This window comes from Canis lupus, chromosome 6 (genome assembly GCF_003254725.2).
Source record: "Canis lupus dingo isolate Sandy chromosome 6, ASM325472v2, whole genome shotgun sequence".
NCBI classification, from domain to species: Eukaryota; Metazoa; Chordata; class Mammalia; order Carnivora; family Canidae; genus Canis; species Canis lupus.
In genome coordinates, this window is record NC_064248.1 from 14,518,742 (window position 1) to 14,540,315 (window position 21,574).

General features: G+C 53.7%; 1 protein-coding gene and 2 long non-coding RNA genes across 5 annotated transcripts; 2 read left to right on the forward strand and 1 right to left on the reverse strand.

Moving 5' to 3' along the window:
• Nucleotides 1–1,365: 1,365 nt before the first annotated feature.
• GRIFIN (galectin-related inter-fiber protein) lies at nt 1,366–2,580 on the forward strand. The gene is made up of 4 exons (XM_035717488.2): nt 1,366–1,487; nt 1,584–1,743; nt 2,060–2,226; nt 2,446–2,580. The coding sequence occupies exons 1-4, from the start codon at nt 1,402–1,404 to the stop codon at nt 2,459–2,461; spliced, it is 429 nt and encodes a 142-aa protein (XP_035573381.1). The 5' UTR covers nt 1,366–1,401; the 3' UTR covers nt 2,462–2,580.
• Nucleotides 2,581–3,879: 1,299 nt separating this feature from the next.
• On the reverse strand, nt 3,880–9,789 carry LOC112640202 (uncharacterized). 3 transcript variants are annotated; one of them, XR_003123899.3, is made up of 5 exons: nt 9,637–9,789; nt 8,716–8,844; nt 6,859–6,937; nt 6,458–6,518; nt 3,880–5,120 (listed from the first exon to the last, which is right to left on the reverse strand). It is a non-coding gene; the product is annotated as an uncharacterized LOC112640202 (long non-coding RNA). The 3 variants fall into 3 exon arrangements; XR_003123898.3 differs by having other exon boundaries at nt 6,458–6,574; XR_003123897.3 differs by lacking the exon at nt 6,458–6,518.
• Nucleotides 9,790–9,855: 66 nt separating this feature from the next.
• On the forward strand, nt 9,856–20,619 carry LOC112640201 (uncharacterized). Its single transcript, XR_003123896.3, has 3 exons — nt 9,856–9,992; nt 18,110–18,185; nt 20,414–20,619. It is a non-coding gene; the product is annotated as an uncharacterized LOC112640201 (long non-coding RNA).
• Nucleotides 20,620–21,574: the final 955 nt, after the last annotated feature.

Below are 21,574 nucleotides of genomic sequence, written 5' to 3' on the forward strand. Positions count from 1 at the left end.
TCATGGGGCAGCACCTCTGCTGCTCGGGACTGCCCCCTGCAGGCCCAGGAGGACAGCAGCGCCCTGTAGCACCAAAGGGTGTCCCTTCCCAGCCTTAGCATCATCCCCTGAACCCCACCGCACCCCCCATGCCCGCTCCTCGGCCCAGACTGCCCCGCACTGGGGAAGGCCAAGCAGGATTTGCAGGGGCCGAGGGAATGATGGGGTTACATGCATCTGGGTTACCCCCGAGGCCTGGGCGTCCAGATGAGGGCCCGTCCACCTGAGATGCCCTGGGCAGGGAAACAGCAGGGGTGCCGGAGCCACACACACGTGCACTTGCACACGACACCTCACACACGCATAGGCTCACGTGTCCACAGACACTTGCTTGTCCACAGGATCCCGCACTCACCACATGCCCAGACGCCCACAGCACTCACCACACGTAGCAGCCCTGGTGCTCCACGGGCCCAGACTGGCTCTCCCTTGGGCCAGCTCCCTGGACAGTCCAGCCAGGCAGGACCACAGCTGGCCCCAAAGCCTGGGGAGACCCGGCCCATCTCTCCTACACACTCCACGGGGACCCCAGCCTGGCCTCCTCCCCAGCCCAGCTGAGAGGGGCTGAGGCACCAGGCCAGGAGGGGCGTTGGGGTGTGGGAAAGGCCCTCCCCCACTCCAACAGCCAGAGCCCTGGAATGTGCTGACCACAGCCCCAGCCTAATCCCAGCACAGAGCCCCATGGGGCCAGCTGAGCTGGCTGGAGCAGGGGAGGGGTGTGGGTGTGGGTGTGGGGCTGGGCTGGGGGGACACAGACTTGGCCCCCAGAAGGCCCAGGCAGTGTTGGTAGGCCTGCCCCCGCCACTTGAGCAGCGATGAGGGTTTGGGTCCCTGGGAGCCCAGAGGAAGTGGCTGGCGGTGGGAGGCAATAGTGCTTTCCCAGGACTCGAAAAAGTGAAGTGGGGGTGGGGAAGGGGGCCAGGGCCGGCCCCCCTGTCTCTGGTGCTTGAATGGTGCACCTGCTGATAATGAGGAGAGAAGCGGAGGGGGGGGGGCGGTTAGGGGTGGGTGGGGGGCGGATCCGCCTGCCCACTGCCCCCAGGGTGGGGCTCCTGAACCCTGCCCAGCCAGCCCGGCCCACCTGCCTATATGCCCTGGCTCAGGCTCCCTGCCCTCAGGAGCTGGCGGGATGGCGCTGCAGGTGGGTGAGAAGGGAGCAGGCCCAGTCGGGGGACTCCCCAAATCCCCAGTGCTCCTTCCCCATACCTGCGGGCTGAGGGGGCATGGGGTGGAGAACCCCTACTGCGCTGGCATCCCTACCACCCTGCTCTGAGGGCTAGGGTCCCGGGGAGGAGCACGCGCTGGGGGTGAGATTGGCTGGGACCCCCTGGACAAGTGGCGTACACTGTGTCCCCCTTTTGAATGCAGTTTGAAGCCTTCTGTGCGGGCGGCCTGGCCCCTGGCTGGAGCCTGTTGGTCCAGGGACACTCTGACTCTGGAGAGGACAAGTAAGGGTCACCGCCCTCCCTGGGGCCCCCTCTCAGCCTTGGGCGGGGTGACTACCCACCCATCTGCTTTCTCACAACCCCCGTGACGCCCCCCAGGTTTGAGATCAACTTCCTGTCCGAGGCGGGGGACATCGCCTTCCACCTCAAGCCCCGGTTCTCCAGCGCCACCGTGGTGGGCAACACCTTCCAGGGTGGCCGCTGGGGCCAGGAGGAGGTGTCCAGCGTCTTCCCACTGGTGCTGGGGGAGCCCTTTGAGGTGATGCGGGCAGGGGAGGGGAGGCCCTTGAGGGTGGGGGGGCTGAGGGGTACCTGCGGAGGCGTCAGGGCTATCCTGCCGCTCTGTGGGAAGGATGCTGTGTCCCCGGCTTTACTGTGCGGGTTTTCAGGTAAAGGCCAGCCTAAAGCCTCCCTGCTGGGTGCGGGTGGGCACACCCCTCAGAGAGAGGGAGGGGACCTCTGGCTGGGGCTCAGAGCTCCCATCTGGGGCCGACCTGCATGATGCGGCGGGTTCCACATGGTGAGGGGCCCCGGGCTCCGTGGCGGGCCGTGGGTCACCGGCCTCCCGTCCCCAGATGGAGGTCAGCTCAGACGCAGAGCACTTCCACGTCCACGCCCAGGAGCACAAGGTGCTACAGTTTGCGCACCGCCACAGGCCGCTGGCTGCCATCACCCGGGTGCAGGTGCTGAGTGACCACCGCCTGGCCCAGGTGGAGCTGGCCAGAAGGGACCTGAGCTGGTGGTAATGTATCTGTCCCCCTCCCCCGGCCGCACGGGGGACTTGGCTGGGCATCCTTAACCCCGGGACCCCACAGGCCCAAGCAGCCTGGGAGGGAGACCACAGGCTTGGACCTCTGCAAGCCCAAGGGAGCAGAGCCCACTGCCGGCATCCCACCCCCGAGGCTGGGCTGGGGTCTGGGGCGGGTTCTGGGGCTCAGGCGGGTGTCTTGGATGTTTGCAGGGACGGGGGCCACTGAGCTGTGCCCGAAGTCCCCAGAGGGAGCCTGGGCCATCAACCATTCCTTGTCCAGTGGAGCCCACCAGGGAGCTGAGGGGAGGGGGCTGTGGTTCTCACTCTACCTTCAATAAAGTTTGAGCAGGCTGCAGGGGCTCAGCTGCTATGGGGGGACCGAATGGGGCGAGATGGGGTGATGGATGCAGCCCTAGACCCCCCACCAGAGATGGGGTGGGGTTCTCCCTGAGACCTGCGTGCCCCAAAGGTGGTCTCTTTCCCTGGTTCCATGGGAGGGGAGCAGTGTCAGATGACACTAGATGATGGAGGGCTCCTGGCCAGCGGCCCTTGCAAGATCCTTGGGTACACACCCCTCTGGCTCAGCCCTTGGGGGAGCATCCTGCCCAGTGCAGGACTGTCTGCTGAGAGGTCCCGAAGCCTCCTGGCCCTGCTTCCTGTGGGCTGGAAGGAAGGAGCCTTTCCTGTTTCTCCTTGTCCCACCTGGATGTGAGACGTGCTCCCAGGCCTGCTGTGCGTGTGTGTGTGTGTGCATGTGTGCACGCATGTGTGAGTAGTGGGGGCAGGATGGGTGCAGAGGAAGGGAAGGAGCACTGGAAATGTGGTCTGGGGACAGTGAGCACAGCTGGCAGCCTCGCTGGCTTCACCCCACCCCTGTAACTACCATCCATGCATCTATGTCAGGCATTTGGAGGGCCTGGGTCCCAGCCCTGCTGCCCTGATGTGTGACCTTGGGCTGGTTCCTGAGCTTCTGGGGACACCTGCAGCCCTCAGCTCCTAGGGGACCGTGAGGCTCAGATGAGTGGGTTCAGGCACTTGTCACCTGCTGTAGAATTCCAGAGAGGGATCTCATCCCTGTACAGAAGGGACAGAGGCCAGGGTGGAGAAGTCAATAGCAGGGTGGGGCCCGCGGCCCTCCTGAGCTGAGGGGACATCGCAGCACCCCCACCCCCCCAGGTGAGACAATGGTGGCCCCAGACTCCAGCAGTGCGGCTTCCTTCCTGTCTCCTTGTATTTCCCTGCCTGTGTCCACAGCCCAGCTGGCCCAGGAGCCCCTGCCCCCCCGCCCCCGCCTGTGGGAAGCCTGGCCTTTTGTGTCCACTGGGAGGCTGGGGGCTGACAAGCCGACCTGGACCCTGGGAAGGCCTGGGGTGGCGGGAGGGGGGTCGCCTATGTAGCAGGGGACGGCGGGGGTGGGGCAGTTTCCTTCCACACCCTGGCCTGCGTCTGTGATCCGGCCAGGCTGCCTCTGCTCCCAGGGACTCTGAGCCCGGTGATGGGGGCATCTCTGCTCAAGGTGCCAGGCCCCTGCTCTGTGACCTAAGCTGGCAGCTCACGATCTCTGGGCCTCAGTGTCCCTCAGGCTCCCTCATGGTGAAGTGCTGTCTGCCCCATAGCCATGCAAGGTGGGAGGGCAAAAAAGAGAAGATGCTAGGCGTTCTTTCCCCTGGGGTGGGGAGTGGGCTGCACGGAACGGAGCGCAGGGACGGCCTGAGGCCCAGGGTCACACACTTCTTCTGAGTCTCCTGCGCTCTACGCAAGGGCCAGGCCTGTACCACCTCCAAGAACTCAGCCAGGTATGGAGAGCAGCACGCATCCTACAGATGTGAAGGGGCTCAGGGAGATTAAGTAACTTGAGGAGGCTTGTTCAGCAAATGAGGGAGGGAGCCCAAAATCCCAGGGCTGACAGATCCCACGCACAAGCACGCACCCGCGCACGTGCGGAGCTGAGTCAGCTTCGAATCAGCCCTCGGTCTGCTCTGCTCCGGTTACAAGCTGCCAGGGGCAATTCAGACCACAGGGGCGCCAGACCCACTGCATTCCTGGGCCTCTGTCTCCCCTTCTGTGAAAGGGGGCGCAGGAAGCTTTGAGCTCAGGGGCTCCTGCTGTAGGGGCTGCAGGCCTTGTTAGGACCCCTTCCCTTACTCCCCCTGCCCTCAGCACACCGTGTGGCTGCTTGTCTGGCCTGTCTGGAACTGTGTGCCAGTGCAGCTCTGTTCAGATGATACCTCCTCCAGGAAGCCCTCCCTGACCTCCAGTGGGGCTTTGCACCCTCTGCTTGTCTCTATTCCCCAACCCTATCACACTGCCCCTCCTGGAGGTCGGGGACCAGGTCTTTCCTCACCCAGCCCCCAGCACAGCTGGCTCTGGAGATGTTTGCTGATGAATAAGTGAACTAACGAATGGCTGCCTTGAAGAGAATCACCCAGAGCTTTTAACAAGCTAGAGACATCACCTCCCAACAGGGGCCACAGAATCATAAGGGCTCCAACTCTAATAAGCTGATCCCTGAAATTGAGAGATGGGAATGAGCCCAACCTCCTCCCCGCCTCAGCCCAAAGGCCCTGCACCTTTGGCTTCATCTGTCCCATTGCTTGTCCACCTCCTTCCCAACCCTGGATCTCATGGAGCCATCTCTGCCTCAGGGCCTTGGCACCGGGACCTCCCTGATGCTCTTCCCCAGCACTCAGCCTGGCATGCACCTTCCCACTACGCATCCCAAAGAGCCAGTTGTGGTTTGTGGATTTACCAGGTCACAGGTGTGCCAGACATCTGTCCCCACCGGCGGTCCACTCCAGGACATCGCTGGCTGACCAGGGCGTTCACCGTGGGATTCCTCACACCTGGGACAGGGCCTGGCACATCCTACCACCAATAAATATCTGCTAAATAAATGAATAAATGGCATCAGACCCCGCTTATACCCTTCTAGGGACAAACAGTTCACTACCTACCATAGTAACCCATTTCCCTGGTGATTGGAAGCAAATTCTAGGGCGGCTTAAATCTGCTCTTCCCATCTCTCTCTCTGTGCCATAGCGGCAGCTCCTTGGAAGGAGGCCACACGTTCCTCGATACCCTTCAGAGACCCTGAGACATCAATCAGCAGGATGGGGTGCTCTAGCCAGAGAAGTCCAATGAGGTCCACCAGGACAGCCCCCTGCTCCGGGCAAGTTGAGTCAGTCCATCAGAGGCTGGATTCCCCACTCAGTTATGTGTGTGTGTGTGTGTGTGTGTGTGCGCGTGTGCGTGTGTATGTGTGTGTGCACACGTGCACCTGGGCATGCTAGAGGATCCACTGGGCTGGGCCTATCTGGGGAAGCATAGCTGCCTCGGCCAGGAAGCAGTAGCCCTTGCACGGTTAGGTCTGTAGGCTTATGATGCCACCGGGCAGCCGAAGGTACCAGGCCCTCTGGACAGCCGAGGAGGGAGAGCAAATGCCCACGGGGCCACACGACTAAATGAGCCAGGGCGATAGGGACTGGTGCAGTCTGTGGCTAACAGGAAGGTACCTAGCCTACCATGCTCAGCTCCTTCCTCCTATCACAGGGAAGTGTGCAGATCTTCTGATTTTAAGAGATCTGAAGTTAATGCATCTGATATCTCTGTTTTTAAATACTGGCCTCCATGGTGAGACCTGAACCCAATATCAATCTCTAAGCAAACTGCCTCAGGGGCAGTCAGTTCAAGACCTCTGGTCTAAAGCCAACTTTCACCCTGCTTTGTCTCACTTGGACACCCCAGGGTGGGGAGTGCCTTCCTGCCCCCCCCCCATTCCAGCTCCTTTCTAAAGCCTCTGGGGCCCCATGAGAAACAGACCACCCAGCAGAGGGCGCTCCAGACCAGAGTGCTCCAGAGGGCGCTCCGGGTTTCCCCTCACCCCAAATCCAGGTGGCAAAGACACCCACTCTTCGTTTCCGGGAATGAGAGCCTGGGCCCGAGGTGGAGATGAGGAGCATCAGGAATGGCCAGGCCCCCCACCTAATTGACTGCAGAACCCAGGGCCTGGCGCTGGGCTGAAGGATGGGATGCACCAACGCTGCGTGGGCCTGAACAATTCACCACCTCTCTGAGCCTCAGTTTCCAACTCTGTAGATGGGGCAGCTGTGAGGAGCGTATAGCACCTGCTCAGTGCAGGAGAATGGTGCCCACATGAGCCCCCCTGCTCCCTCCCTGCCAGGCCAGAGCTGCTCCCTGCCAGGATGTCTCCACACCCACCCACCTCCAGTGTCCTGGGCCTCGGCTCATTCATCTCTTCCTGCAGGTTGCCGTGTGTGCAGGGGCTGCGGAGGGAGGCTGATGCCAAGCTCTGACTCCATCTCAGCATGACCCTGGAGGGCTTGGGGCCACCAAGGCAATGTGTGTAGGGCTACAGTGATGCCTCAGTGTGCTTCCTCTCTGTTCAGGGCACAGGTGGCCTTGAGTGGCAAAACTTATCACCATCTCAGGCCCCCAGGGCAGTTTTTGTGACAGGGTGTGGGTCTGCCTGTCATGGGGGCTACCGCAGGTGTCTACGCCGGAGGTCTCACACCAGCTGGGATGTTGCTGCGGTGGTGGGGATGGCAGCCCACAGGCAGCAAGGCCTGCCCCAAGGTGGAACATAAAGAAGAGATGCATACACACCTGACTCTCCACTGCTGACCATCTCTGGAAGGGCTCGGGGAACCTGGCTGCAGGGGTGACTTGGAGCAGCAACTGGGACCTGGGGAGGGGGCGGCAGGCGAAGCGCCCTTCTCAGTAAGTGTGTATTTCTCCCCGGATATTTTCTCATGAAAAACTTCAGACATGCAGAAAGTGGAAATGCCTTTTAGGGAACACCTATTAAGCCGGCTCCCCAGATTCAGGGGGTAACACTTCACTCCATGGTTTCCTCCCTCCAACCTAAGTGGCCGACATCAGAACTGCACCTGGATACTCCAGCAGACATGTCCTTAACTAGCATTCACTGTCCTCTCATGGCTCTTCTCAGAAGCCTATTTTCCTCTTCTATAAAATGGGGTCATAGTTTTCTCCATGAGCCTGAGGGCTGTGGGGCCCTGGTGCTGCCAGGCACAGAGAAGGCCCAGCAGGGCAGTGGTGGGACCTGGATTTTGGCCTCAGCTCCCCCTTCCCACTCCCACCCTGCCCCCAGTCACTGGTCACCCTGCATCCAGAGCCTGGAGCACAGGGCGGTCCTCCAGAGCTCCCTCCAGACTCCGCAGGCTGCTGGCTGGAGCTGTCTTTTCAGCACCACGCAGAGCAGCCCTCCAGTCCAGAGGGCGGGCCAGCATGACCCTGAGGGCCACCCCCATCCCTGACCTGGGCAGGAGCAGCTAGTGCCTGGGGAGCTGGGGGGCCTTGGGCACCTGTGGGGTGGGGCTGGATGGAGAAGGAACCCTGGGCAGGAGGGGCACCCCCTGGAATGAGGGGTTTGGGCAGGGGTTGTGGCTTATACCTAGTGCCTAAGAGAGATCAAAGTGGGACAAGTGGGGACCCCTGGGTGGCTCAGCGGTTTGGCGCCTGCCTTTGGCCCAGGGCGTGATCCTGGAGTCCCAGGATCGAGTCCCACGTCAGGCTTCCGGCATGAAGCCTGCTTCTCCCTCTGCCTGTGTCTCTGCCTCTCTCTCTCTCTCTCTCTCTCTCTCTGTCTATCATGAATAAATAAATAAAATCTTAAAAACAAAAACAAAGTGGGACAAGTAAGGTGGGCGTGGAGGTTCTCAACATAGGAGTACCTGCCAGAGGATCATGTTCTCTCTGCACCTGGGCAGTGGGGTCTTTTCCCCTTGAGGGCACTCCTCTTGATGAGACCAAAAGGCTTTCCCTCTCTGCCGTCTCCATGGCCCCAGCAAAGCTAGGGGGTGGGAGTCGGGGCACAAAGGGAAGCATGGAACCCCTGTTTGCACCCTTTCTCTGTAGGGCAACTCAGGTCCAGCTTTGGTGCACTACATATGTCACCAGAGGAACCAAGCACCCTGATCCCCAGCTGACTGGGGGGGAGGGCACAGTCCTCAAGTTGGCATGGATCCCCCAGCCCTGGGTCTTCCTTCAGGAGGTTGAGGTGGCACTGGTGTGGGTGCCTGACCCTGGAGCTGTTCCCTCTGTCCCCCAGTGGCCTGGTGGGTCCTGGGGACGAGGTTTGTCAGGCTAGGGAGGTCCATGTAGGGTGGGCTCCATAGAGGACTGAGCCTGGGGATTCCTGAGTGGCTCAGTGGTTGAGTGTCTGCCTTTGGCTCAGTTTGTGATTCTGGGGTCCTGGGATCGAGTCCTTCATTGGGGTCCTCATGGGAAGCCTGCTTCTCCCTCTGCTTATGTCTCTGCCTCTCTCTGTATGTCTCTCATGAATAAATAAAACCTTAAAAAAAAAAGAGGACTGAGCCCGACTGTCAGGAATGGTGGAAGAGGGGGCGGGGGGCTTCAAGTAGGGGTGAGGATGTCTGGGTGGAGAAGAACACCTCCCTGCCCCTCCTCCTCCCCCTCCAGCTCTCCGTGCCTTCCTACCTCCTCCGGAGGCACTTCTGGAAGTTATGTCCTCCAGAGTCTGGGCCACTCCCACACCCACTTCCCTCTCTGCTCTCTCCCCCTCCTTGGTTGAAGTCTTCATGAGGATTTCAGAGGCTAAAGGCAGACCTGGCAGAGAGGAGGGCAGTCAGGGAACTCTGAGAGCTAGAACAGTGGAGTGGGGAATGGGGCCTGGTCCTTGAAGGCTCAGGAGAGCAGGTGTCCTTTCTAGACACTCAGTGATGACCTCACTTATCCTCACAAGAGCCCTATGGGGATGTCTTCATAGATGAGGGGACTCAGACACAGAGAGGGGAGGCATCTGCCTGAGGTCACACAGCATAACTGTGGCAGAGCTGGGATTGGAACCCAGGCCCTCTGATTCCAGAATCTTTTAGATATCTGGGTGGCTGCTGTTGGAAAAATACATATATTCAGTCCCATTTTTATTGTTTTTCTCCTTATTTAAAAAAATGAGGTCTTAGGTTTGCAAACATGGATTTGCAAACAAAAATTTTGGGGAGACTCTGCCCCCCATCCCTGGAGAGGTGTTGGTCACTCTGAACGTGGCAGAGGTCCCACACTCATGCCCAATGCTTCATGGGAAGTGGGCAAAGCCAGTGGCCGAGCGGCATCCAGGCTGTGAGAGAGCCTGGGGAAGCCCGGAGGGGACCCCATGTACTCTGGCCAGCTGCCTGGAACAGCCCGGAACTTGGAGAGGCAGCCTCTTTCCGGGAGCACTGAGGCCCTGCACCTTGTGGGGCCTTGCACTGAGGGTGGGGGTGTGGCGGGGGTGGAGAGGCTCCTTAATGCCCTATGGGGAAGGCACCACCAGCAGTACAGAGACCCAGGCCGCACTCTGACCCAAACCTGACTGTGCTTTCAGGACCTTGGAAACAGCCCCCCATCCTCATTTCAAACCTCAACCCCTCTCCAGCCAAGAGCTCCATTCCTTTTCGGTAAGCATTGCCCTCCCTGACAGCCAGCCATTCTAAGCCTGCTAGCATGGGACCAGTTCCAGCCCGAGGGACAAAGCCGTAACCAGGGCCGCAGGCCGGGCTGACCCTGGACAGGCAGTTGGCACTGCTGCCTTGCAGGGCCCCTCGCCATGGTTACAGCCCACCCGCAGTTCCACTCAGAGGCAGGCATTGTTTGGGCGCCAGAGTGTGGCAAGCACCCAGGAGACCGGGCTGGCACAATGGCCTTGGAGTGTCTTTGGCCATGGACGTGTCGCTGAGTGCTTTCCCACGCTCTGGCCTCTCAGCAGTCCTGGGAAGGTGAGTGCACCCTGGCTTTGGTAGATGGAGAAACTGAGGCCTGCAGAAGAAGTGTGTTAGGGAGTCAGGGCCAGCCTTGGATAAGTCTGTGAGTCAGGGCTTGCCACAACCAGGTAATGGGTGGGATGCCCAACCTTTGCTGGGCAGCACCAGTGAGATGACAGCATTACTATGACATGGATCACGAACACATGTGAGCCAATACTGGTGGCTTCACCAGTCCTCCCGCCCTCCATGCTCCTGTCCCCAGGGAGACAAGAGCACATGCTGCTTGTGCACTTTGTAGTCTCCAAACCTTTTCCCCCACTGACCACTCCGCCCAAATGCTCTTTTCTTGATTCTCTCCCTATAAACCATCACCTTCCTTAATTCCTTTCCATTTAGTGGGAGGGGACGTTGTTTTATTAGTCCCTTTCCAAGCACATGTCAACTTCCCTTTGAACCCTGTCATGCCCTCTTGTGCAGTGTGTTTCTGGGGTGTGGATGATCCTGGAATATGCCCTCCCATCTCTGGGAGGTACCCTGGAGGTACCTGGAGGGTCTTCTGGCTGGACCCTTCTTCTCACTGATCAAGATCATCAAGGACAGGCTGCTTGACGCATTTGCTTCCCAGACTTGGGTCTTGAACAGAATTTGCAAGGTTGAGGCTATTGCTTAAACCTGCTGGCTTGAAGGTACCACAAGTTCATAATCAAACCAAGGAGAAAAGCATGCGACAGCAAACAACCCTCACATATTCAAGAACAACGGGATCAGCAGCTCACTTCTTATCAGAAACAAGAGAAGCTGGTATAAAGAGTGGAATGAAATGGTCAAAGTGCTAAAGAGAAAAAAAGCCAACTCTCAGAATCCTATATCCAGCAAAACTATCCATCAAAAAGTGAAGATAAAGTAAAACCATTTCCAGGTGCAAAAAGTCTAAGGGAATGTGTTGCTAGCAGACCTGTCTCACAATAAATACTAAAAGAATTCCTTCAAGCTGTGAAGAACTGATACAAAGTGATAAATTGAGTCCATGGAGAGAAATGGAAAGCTCTGGGGATGTTGACTGCATATGTCAATGTACCAGACCACACACACACATCTTGCTGATGCTGTATATTGACAATAACAGCACAGGGCAGTGGGGAGAGACAGAGTTACATAGAAGCAGCAAAGTTTCTATGTTTTCCTGGAATTAAGTCAGTATTAATCAGGAGATTGTGATAAGAGGCATGTGCAATCCCCAGAGCCATTACTACAAGAAAAAACTAACAAAAACAGTTTTTAAAAAATCAACAGAGAAATTTAAGTGGCACACTAAAAAAATATTTATATAACATGAAAGAAGGTAGTGAAGGAGGAACAGAGGAAGAAAATAGATGGGAGACATACAGAAAGCAAATAGCAAAATTAAAGATGTAAACCTACCTGGAATAATCGAGTGTATATATTTGGTCTTTGTCGCTGGCATAGAGCTCCTAAAACCTTTGGAATTTCCTGATTGATGTCTTCTGTAATTCATAATAAGCCCCTATGGCCCACACCTGGGTCTATGCTAATGAGGGGACTCCAGATGGGGGAGTGCCCCGGACACCTCAAGAGGGGTGGTCCCCAGAGGAACCAACCCAGATTAGAGGGCTGGAAATTTCAGCCTTCATGGAAGACAGAGGGCTCAAGACTGAGTTTGTTTGGTTGTTTTGTTTTGTTTTGTTTTGTTTTTGTTTTTTGTTTTACTGAGTTTAATCATTACTGGCCAATGATTTGATTGGTCATGCCTAATTAGTGAAACCCCATCTAAACCCCCTAAACAAGGGGGTCTGGTGCTTCTAGGTGGTGACATAGATGTGCTGGGAGGGTGGTGCATCTAGAGGGGGCATGGAACCTTGGGCTACCCTCCGCCCACTCACACATCTTGCCCCATGCATCACCTCCATTTGGCTGTTCCCAAGTTGTATTCTTTATAATATGACTATAATCCTAAGTATGGTGCTTTCTTGAGTTCTGTGAGTAATTCTAGTGAATTATTGACCTGGAGGGAGATCATGGGAGCCAGTGAATGTGCAGCCAACTTAGATGGGTATGCAGGAAGCCTGGGGACCCTGGATTTGAAGCTAATGTCTGAAGTGGGGGCAGCTTATGGGAATGAGCCCCTCACCCATGGAGCCTGCACTGACTCCAGGTAGTTACTGTCAGAACTGAACTGAATTGTAGTACACTCAGTTGGTGTTGGAGGATCACAGAATTAGGTTGATAGATTCTATGTCAATAATTACGTTAAATGTAAATTGGGGCTTACCCACCCCAATCAAAAGGAGACGTTTTCAGGCTATATTTTCTTAATACTTAAAAAAATTAAGATCCAGTTCTATGCTGTCTAAAGACACAAACAGATGAAGGTAAATGGATATGTAAACAACAGCCACAAACTTGTGATAACAGCTGGGATGACTACATTAACATTGTCCCTGAAATGCAAGTCCAGCCCAGATGGCTTTACAGGTAAATTCTACCAAATACTTAAAGAAGAAATAATATAAAATCCATCACAAGATAAAGAATGAGGGCAACATTACCCTGATTCTCAAGTCAGACAATGACATCACAAGAAAACTGCAGATCTATGTCCTTAGTAACACAGATATAAGAATCCTTAACAAAATATTACAAACTGAATCCAGCAACATGTAAAAAAGATCCTATACCATGACCTGATGGAAATTGTTCCAGGAATGTGAAGTTGGCTTAGTGTTCAAAAGCCAATTAATGTGGGACGCCTGGGTGGCTCAGCGGTTGAGTGTCTGCCTTCCGGCTCGGGGTGTGATCCTGAAGTCCCAGGGTCAAGTCCCACATCAGGCTCCCTGCATGGAGCCTGTGTCTCTGCCTCTCTCTGTGTGTGTGTCTCTCATGAATAAATAAATAACAATTTAAAAATCAATTAATGTGATCACTGCATTAATTGAATAACAGACAAAACCCCAGATGATCATGTCATCTACATTCCTAGATGTAGGAAAAGCATCTGACCAAGATTAACATCATTGATAATAAAAACTCACGACATACTAGAAATAGAAGGGGATTTCCTCAAATGGATATAGGCATCTATGAGAAGCTATAGCTAGTAATTGTAATGATGAAAGACTGAAATTTTCCCCCTCTAACACTAAGGACAAACCAAGGATATCCATCATCCTTGTTGTTCAACATTTTGCTGAAGACGCTAGCCAGTGGAACAAGGAACAAATAAAATGAACTAAAACAAAAGAAACTAAATAAATCTAGATTTCAAAGGAAGAAGTAAAACTATCTTTATTCATGGATGGGATAATCCTTAATGTAGAAAATCCTAAGGAATCCCCCCCCCCAAGAGCTACCAGAACTAATAAACCAGGTTAGCAAGGTAGCAGGATATAAGATTAATATACAAAAATCAATTATAGTTCTATATACAAGCAGTGAACATTCTGAAAATGAAAGTAATTGTTCCATTCACAATAGCACAAGAATAACACAATGCTTAAGAATAAATGTTACAAAAGAAGAGTAAGGCTCCCATACTGAAAAGAACAAAACATCATTGACACAAATTAAATAGTATTTAGGTAAACAGAAAGACATTCTATACTCAGTTCTCTGTGGAGCGACCTATAGATTCAACACAATCTTTATAGAAATCCTAGGAGGCTTTTTGGGGTAGGAATTGAGAAGCTGATCCCAAAGTTTATATGGGAATTTATAGGACCTAGAATAATTGCCAAAACAATTTTGAAAGAGAAGAGCAAAGCTGGAGAACTGGCACTACATAACTTTCAAACTTGTGATAAAACCACAGGAATCAAGACAGTGTCACACCGGCACAAAGACAGGTATATAGGTGAAACAGAACTGAGAATCCAGAAATTAGCCGTTGTATTTATGGTCAGTTGATTTTCTTTTTTTTCTAAAGATTTTATTTATTTATTTGAGAGAGAGAGAGAGAGAGAGAGAGAGAGCATGAGCAAGGTGATGGGGCAGAGGGAGAAGCAGACTCCCCACTGAACAGAGAGCTTGATGCGGGACTTGATCCCAAGACCCTGAGTTCATAACCTGAGCCGAAGTCAGACGGTTAACCAAGTGAGCTACGCAGGTGGCCCTGGTTAGTTGATTTTCAACAAAAGTACCAAGAGAATTCAATGGAGAAAGGATAGTCTTTTCAACAAATGGAGCTAGAACAATTGGGTATTGCAAAAAGAGAGGATAAACCTTACCCCAAGCACAAGAAATCCCCTCAAAATGCTCCATGTAACAGTGAAAACTATAAAACTTCTGTAAGAAAACAGAGGAAATCTCTATTATCCTGGGTCAGACATGCCACCAAAAAAAGCACAGTCCATAAAAGAAAAATCGATAAGCTGTACTTCATCATAAGTTTAAAAAATCACCTCAAATGACACCATTACTAAAAAGAACAGATGAGCTATAAATGGGGAAATATGTATAAAGTGTACATCTGATAAAAGACTCGTGTCCACATACACATTTATAAATAGAAAACAAAAGTCAGTAAGAAAATAACCTAATGTAAAAATGGGCAGAAGACCTAAATAGTTCATCAGAGAAGATATATGAATTGACAAGCATAAAAGCAAGATGTTCAGAATAATCAGTTATTAAAGAAAAGCAAATTAAAACCATGATGAGATCCCAGGACACACCAACTGGAAGGGCTATAGTCAAGAAAGACAATAATTCAGTGCAGGATGGGGAGCATTTGGAACCCTCATGCATTGCCAGCATAACATAGACAGTCAGTCACTTTGTGAAGCCTGGCAGCTTCTTTAAAAAGTTAAACATGAACTAATCATATGACCCAGCAATTCTACCCTCAAGAATCTACCCAAGAGAAATGAAAACATATGTCCACACACCGAGTATATGAATGTTCACAGCAGTATCTATATAACAGCTCCAAGCTGGAAACCGTCTAAATATCCATCACTGGGGAAAGGATGCACCAAATGCAGCCCATCCACACAATGGAATGCTATTCAACAAGAAAAGAATGAAGTATGGATCCTTGTGACATGGATGAGGCTCAAGAACGTGATGCTGAGTGCAGCTGGACATGGAGGACTTCTTATTGTAGGATTCCATATATAAAAATGTTTAGAAAAGGCAGATTTATGGACACAAATGCCAGGGGCTCAAGTGGAAGCAGAGGCTGGCTGTAGATGGGGTGGGGTAAGCTTTTGGTGTGATGGAAATGTTCTGAAACTGGATTATGGTGGTGGTTGCACAATCCTGTAAATTTTGTATAAGTCATGTACAACAGGTACATTTTATGTTGTGTTAATTGCATTTCAACAAAACTGTTTTTAAAGAAGTAAACATTGATTATTTTTGTATTATTATTGTATCTGTTTGTTGTCTCATTTTGTTGTGTTAAAAATACAATACCAGGGGAACCTGGGTGGTTCAGTCAGTTAAGTGCTCGACTTAGGCTCAGGTCATGATCTCAGGGTCATGAGATTGAGCCCTGCGTCAGGCTGCACCCTGAGCATGGAATCTGCTTAAGATTCTCTCTCTCTCTGCCCCTCCCTCCCACTCCTGCTCACACATGTGCTCTCTCTCTCTTTCTCTAAAAATATATATAAATACCATTTACAATCACTCAAAAAAAAAAAACCCCTCAAAATGCATAGATGTGAATCTAACAAAACATGTACAGATTTCTATGCTAAAAACTGCAAACTGTGAAGAAATAAATAAAATAAATGGAAAGACATACAATGTTCATGGATTAGAAGGCTCAATGTAGGGAAGATGTCACTTCTCCCAAAACTGATTTAATGCAATTCCTATAAAAAATTCTGGAAATACTATTTTTTTTGTAAATACAGACACAATTATGCTAAAATTGACAGAGAGAGGTAAAGGACTTGAAGAGGTAACACAAATGTCAACAAAAAAAGTGAGACGAGCCCCTTTACCTGATTTTAATCCTTACTAGAGAGTGGCAATGACCAACACTGTGTGGGATTGGCAGAGGGCAGACACAGTGACCGATGGGAGAGGATAGAGAACTCACAAAAAGCCTTGTGTAAGTATGGCCAGCTGACTTGACAAAAGTGCAAGAGCAATTCAGTGGAGGGAACATTGTCTTTTTAATAAACAGTGCTGGAGCAATTGAATACCCACAGGCAAAAAGCAAACTTCAATCCACACATCAAACTTGATTAGAAAACCAACTCAAGGGGATCCCTAGGTGGCTCAGCAGTTTAGTGCCTGCCTTCGGCCCAGGGTGTTATCCTGGAGCCCCGGGATCGAGTCCTGTGACAGGCTCCTTGAGTGGAGCCTGCCTCTCCCTCTGCCTGTGTCTCTGCCTCTCTGTCTCTCTGTCTTTCATGCTGCCCTGCAGAGGACCCGCCTGAAGTTACAGGCTGGAAGCAAACATTTGCAAACCACATATCTGACAAATGACTCATATCTAGAGTATATAAGAACTCACAAAACCCCAAATGAAAAAAATCCAATTACAAAATGGGCAAAAAAAACATGTAGAGATGTGTCACTGAAGAGGATGTGGCAAACGGTGCCAGGATGGCAAGCAAACAGCACCAGCCACTGGGCAAACGCAGATGGAGAGCAACAGAGCATGCTTCTGCACCCACTACAAGAGCTGAAATGCAGCGTGTGACCACAAGCAGCACATCCGCTGTGGGGCATCCCATGGAATAGAGCCTGGGGATAGAAAGGATGAATCTTTTCCTGGCAATATGGCACTATGTGGAGTGAGAAACACTAACCTCAAAAGGCGACATACTGTATGATCCCAGTTAGGTAACATTCTTGAAATGACAAAGCCACAGAAATGGAAGCCAGACTTGTGGTCACCAGGGTGAAGGGTTGGCTGTACAACAGAGTGGCAACACGAAAGAGGTCCGCATGGGGATGGAGTGTCCTGGGTCTTGGTTGTGGTGGTGTCTCCACAGATTTACACGTGTGATCACAGGACATGGAAGGAGACTCACCCATTGTACTAACATCAACCTGCTGGTTTAGATCTGATACTATGATCACATGAGAGGTAGCCATTGGGGGAAAACACAGGACCTCTCTGTGCTGTGTTTGGAGCTTCCCGAGAATCTGTAATTATTTCAAAATAAGAGATCAGAACAACAGTGACAAAGCAATCCATGATTATCCCAATTTCTATGGGCCGGGAATTCTAGTGATATCACGTGGTGGCTCTGGCTTGGGGTTTCTCATGAGGCTGCCCTTACAAGGGTGTGAATGTTGGTTGGGGCTGCTGTCATCTGAAGGTCCAACTGGGGTAGGAGGCCCTGATTCCCGCTGGCTATTAGTGAAGGTCTCTGGTCCTCAACCGGTGACCCTCCTTAGGGCCACTTGAGTGTCCTGACATATGCCGGCTTCCCCTAGAGTCAGTGACTGGGAGAGAGCAAGGACGAAGCCACTGTCTGGGGGGCTAGCAGGCTGCGGGGTGCTCTGAACCCTGGGAGGGGCTGGAGGGACCAGCTGACTGGGGAGCTCTGTTGTCGGGCTTTTTGCTGGGTCTCTCCTCTGGGGCTACTCTGTTCCCAGAGATGATGCTGGGTGGTGTGGAGGAAGCCTGTTCCTGTCTGTCATCACTGGGGCATGGGGTCCTCAGGAGCACACAGCACTGTTCCTTCCCTCTCAGGACTGGGCTGGGGAAGAGGTTGCATGGGGTTGGGGAGGGGCGTCTGGGGACAATGTCGCCCCCTGCATGCCCTGGCAACACCTCCTGTCGGCCCCTCTGAGGATTTGGGGGACAAGTCAGGCTGGTCTCGACGTTCCCACGGCTGTTGAGGGTTTGCTTCTGTCGAGGGGGCGTGTCATTACCATTTGTCGCCTCTGCTCTGGTTTCTAACATTTGCTTGCTGTCACATCCTCTCCTGTCCCCCTGATACCCGTGGATTTATGCCTGTAAAAATATCTTATTACTGTCATTCATGGGAAACTGCAAAGGGAGTGAGAACAGGTGCACGTGTTCAATCACCATCTGTACCCCAGACATCAAAAAAAATTTTTTTTAATTAAATTTTGCTACAGTCAGTTTGGGTTGTTTGTAACCTTGATTGATCCAGGCAAAATTCCCACATCTGCTCTTCCAACAGGAGCTCGGAGAGCACTTACTCCACGCCAGGCCCAAGGACACAAGCAGAGATGTCACAGGAGGGGGAGGTCCAGATGGTGAGCTGGGGTGGGTCACACGAGGAAAGGGCTGGTCCCTGGTTCTGGGAGCTGCTCCTGAATGATGAGCTGAACTGGATGTAAGGGGGTGGGCAGACCCCACAGACGGCGGTGTGGTGCCTGGCGCGGTCAGCGTATGCAAGGGATAGCTGGTGTGGGCATAATCTGGCCAGGCCTTGGCAGTCGGGCTGAGGATGTCAGGGGCTCCGCAGGCACCCAAGAGTCTCTGCAAATCTAAAGAACATGTGCTCGGAACCCAGCTATAGGAGAGGCAAGTGAAAAGATCTGTGCAGAGGGGAGAGAAAGGAGGCAGGAGACCCCAGGGGAGACACCCCCACCCAGGAGCTGTGGACGTTCTATATCCTGGTCTGGGTGGCGGTTACACAGTAGACACGTGTGTGAAAACTTATTGGGCTGAGCATTTGGGATTTCTGCACTGAACTGTATGGACATGATCCTTCAATTGGAAAGTAATGACAATACTGCAAATAGCCCCGGGCGAGAGGTGAATTCATGCAGGGTGGGAGAGCCACTGGGCCAGGTTCAAGTGTAGCAGGAGTTTAGAGGTGCTTAGGGAAGGCTGCCTGGAAGAGGGGGCCTGGAGAGGACCCGTGGCTGCGAGAGAGCAAAACAGGTTGGGAGCCAGTGGGCTGAAGCCCCAGGGAAGAAGGACAGAACATTCTAGAAACAAGACACTGCTTACACAGAACTGATAGGTCCACACCAAGACCATAGCTCTGAAGTGCAGCAGGACCTTGCCCCAGAAAGCTGGGACAGGCCTTTGTTCCCCCAACAAAAGGACCCTCTGCTTTATCAAAGGGATCCCCCAAAGGGGGCTTCTAGCAGCAGCTCCTTGGGGTGTGAAAATGGGACTTGAGGGTCAGAGGCCAGGCAGAGGCAGCAACTCGTGGGAAGGTACAATAGCATCTGCCCCTGGGGGTCCCTTAGGTGGACAAGGGTGTGCTGGAGGGTGGACATGAACCCCCCAGCCAGGCTGGGCAGGGGCTGGGTCCTGCCACACTTGGGCGGCGTCACGGACACAGCACATGTCTGGATCCACATGTGTCCAGGATGACCCAGGGCCACCTCCAGGATATAGAAGGCCCAAAGACAGACTCGGGGTGGTGGTCCAGGGGGCACGTCTGCAGGGCTTCAGAGCCTGGTGGAGGCTGAGCCCCACATCTCCTGGACACCCCCGCATGAGGAGCCCAGGGCAGAGAGTGCCCTTCCTCAGTGATGACAAGTGAGCTGAACCTGGGGTGTGAGCCCCGCACTGCCCTTCACTGTGGGGCTGGCCTGGGGGGAGGCTCCCCCCGCTTGCTTCACACTGTAGGTAAGGGGCCTGGGGCGCCCACTGTGAAGATGGCGGCCAGGGGGGCGTTCCGGGCCCGGGGTGACCGACGCCTTGCCCTCCGTGCGGGCCGTCCTCGCCCAGCCCAGCCACCCAGGGCTCCGGGGCCGGGCTGGGCACCTCTCACTGGCCCCGACAGGCTCTCCGCCCAGAAGGCTGCGGTCTGCTCCTCCAGGGGAGCCTCTAGGCCCTGAGCCCATCATTCCAGAAAGACTCACCAGGAGGTGTGACTGCCCAGCCCTTGACCAGCGAGCCCACACAGCTGTGCTTGCGGAAGCGCCCCTGGGCACCCCAGCAGAGCCGCTGACCGGCCGCATTTCTGACCCGAGGCTGCCCCCTGGTGGGAGCGCCGCCACCGGCCAGCCCAGCTCCGCGAGGCCCCTCCCAGGACCGAGGCCACCGGTCTGCTGACCCCCCATTCAGAGGGCCCCACCTCGTCATGTTCCCTCGTGCACAAGGCCGCAGGGTCCCCAGTGGCCAGCAGGAGGGGGGCATCGGCTCTGTGGAAGCGCTGGGGGTCATTCCCAGGGAAACCAAAGGGACCAGGACTATGTCCCCAGGAAGGGCGGCCCAGCAAAGGACAAGCCCCTGGAGCAGGTGCTGGACAGTGGCCTCACTGTGTGACCCGAGCCTCAGTCTCCACATACAGAACTCAGAGGCACGCAGCCGCTGAGCCCTCGCGGTGTGCTGGTCCCACCCAGCACGGGCTACAAGTGTAAAATGCACCCGGGGCACCCAAACCCCCAACCACCCAGAATATAAAATATCTCACAGATAGTTTTGATATGATTCACAAGTTGAAATGACAATATTTTGGATATACTGGGTCAAGTACATAATCAAAATTAATTTCCCCTCTTGCTTTTTGCTTTTGAAGGCAGCACCCCCCGCCCAAATATGAAATCACCATGTAGCTCAAAGCGTTGTGGAGGGTTTGATCCGTAAAGCGTGACAAAGGGCGGCCAATCCTGCTGTTACCAGCACAGAGTCATCGCTAAAAGGAGGAATTTTATCTGAAAAACTCATAGTAATTTTGCATTCTCCTCTATAATCTATCTGTGCTCCTTTTCACGAAAAACAAAATGTTTGTGTGTGTGTGTGTGTTTTTTAAGATTTTATTTATCTATTCATGAGAGACAGAGAGAGAGAGAGGCGGAGACGTAGGCAGAGGCAGAATCAGGCTCCATGCGGGGAGCCCGACGTGGAACTCCATCCGGGACGGCGGGATCACGCTCTGAGCCAAAGGCAGACGCCCAACCGCTGAGCCATCCAGGCGTCCCAACAAAATGTTTTTTTAACAAAACTTGGATCAAAGTCACCAGCTGAGAAAGATGTGCCTGCTTTGAATCTGTGGGTCAGTGACAGGGCTAGTGGCCGGGGGCAGTGGGGAGGGTCGGGCACACCTCAAGGCCACATGGCCTCTGTGAGTGCGAGGTCTCAAACCCGTGGGCCCTGCCCAAGCCCCAGCCTTCATCACACACAGGAACATCCCTGCCAAATGTGAGCTCAGCCAGCCTGGTGACAATATCCCCATCCCGGAGAAGGTGACTTGCCCTGGGCCCCCGCTCCCCCACACGCTCCAAGCTTCCACAGACAGGCCTGCATGGTTAAGGCCCTCCTCCCCGGGCACCCTGCCTGTTCCCACTGGCTGAGCCCCCCAGACACTTCAGAGGAGGCCGGGCACCAGGGAAGCCGGAGATGAGCATCCTCCCCAACCAAGGGGCTGAGCCGCAGAGGACACCCAACTGTCCCAGCCCTGGACGCCAGGCCGCTGAGCTCAGCACCCTCAGACACTCCCACCCACAGCGCACAATGGTCCTGGCCCCCACAACACACCCTCGCCCACACCTGCCGGTCCGATGACAGCCATCCTGCTGGGTGAGGGGATGGCTCACTGGGGTCTCGGTTTGCTGGTCCCTGACGAGTCGGTGATGCCGAGCAGCTTTTCTTGTGTTTGTGGACACTCCTGTCTTTGGAGAAATGTCCATTCAAGTCCTGTGCCCATTTTTGAATGGGGTTGTTTGTTTTTCTCTTGAAC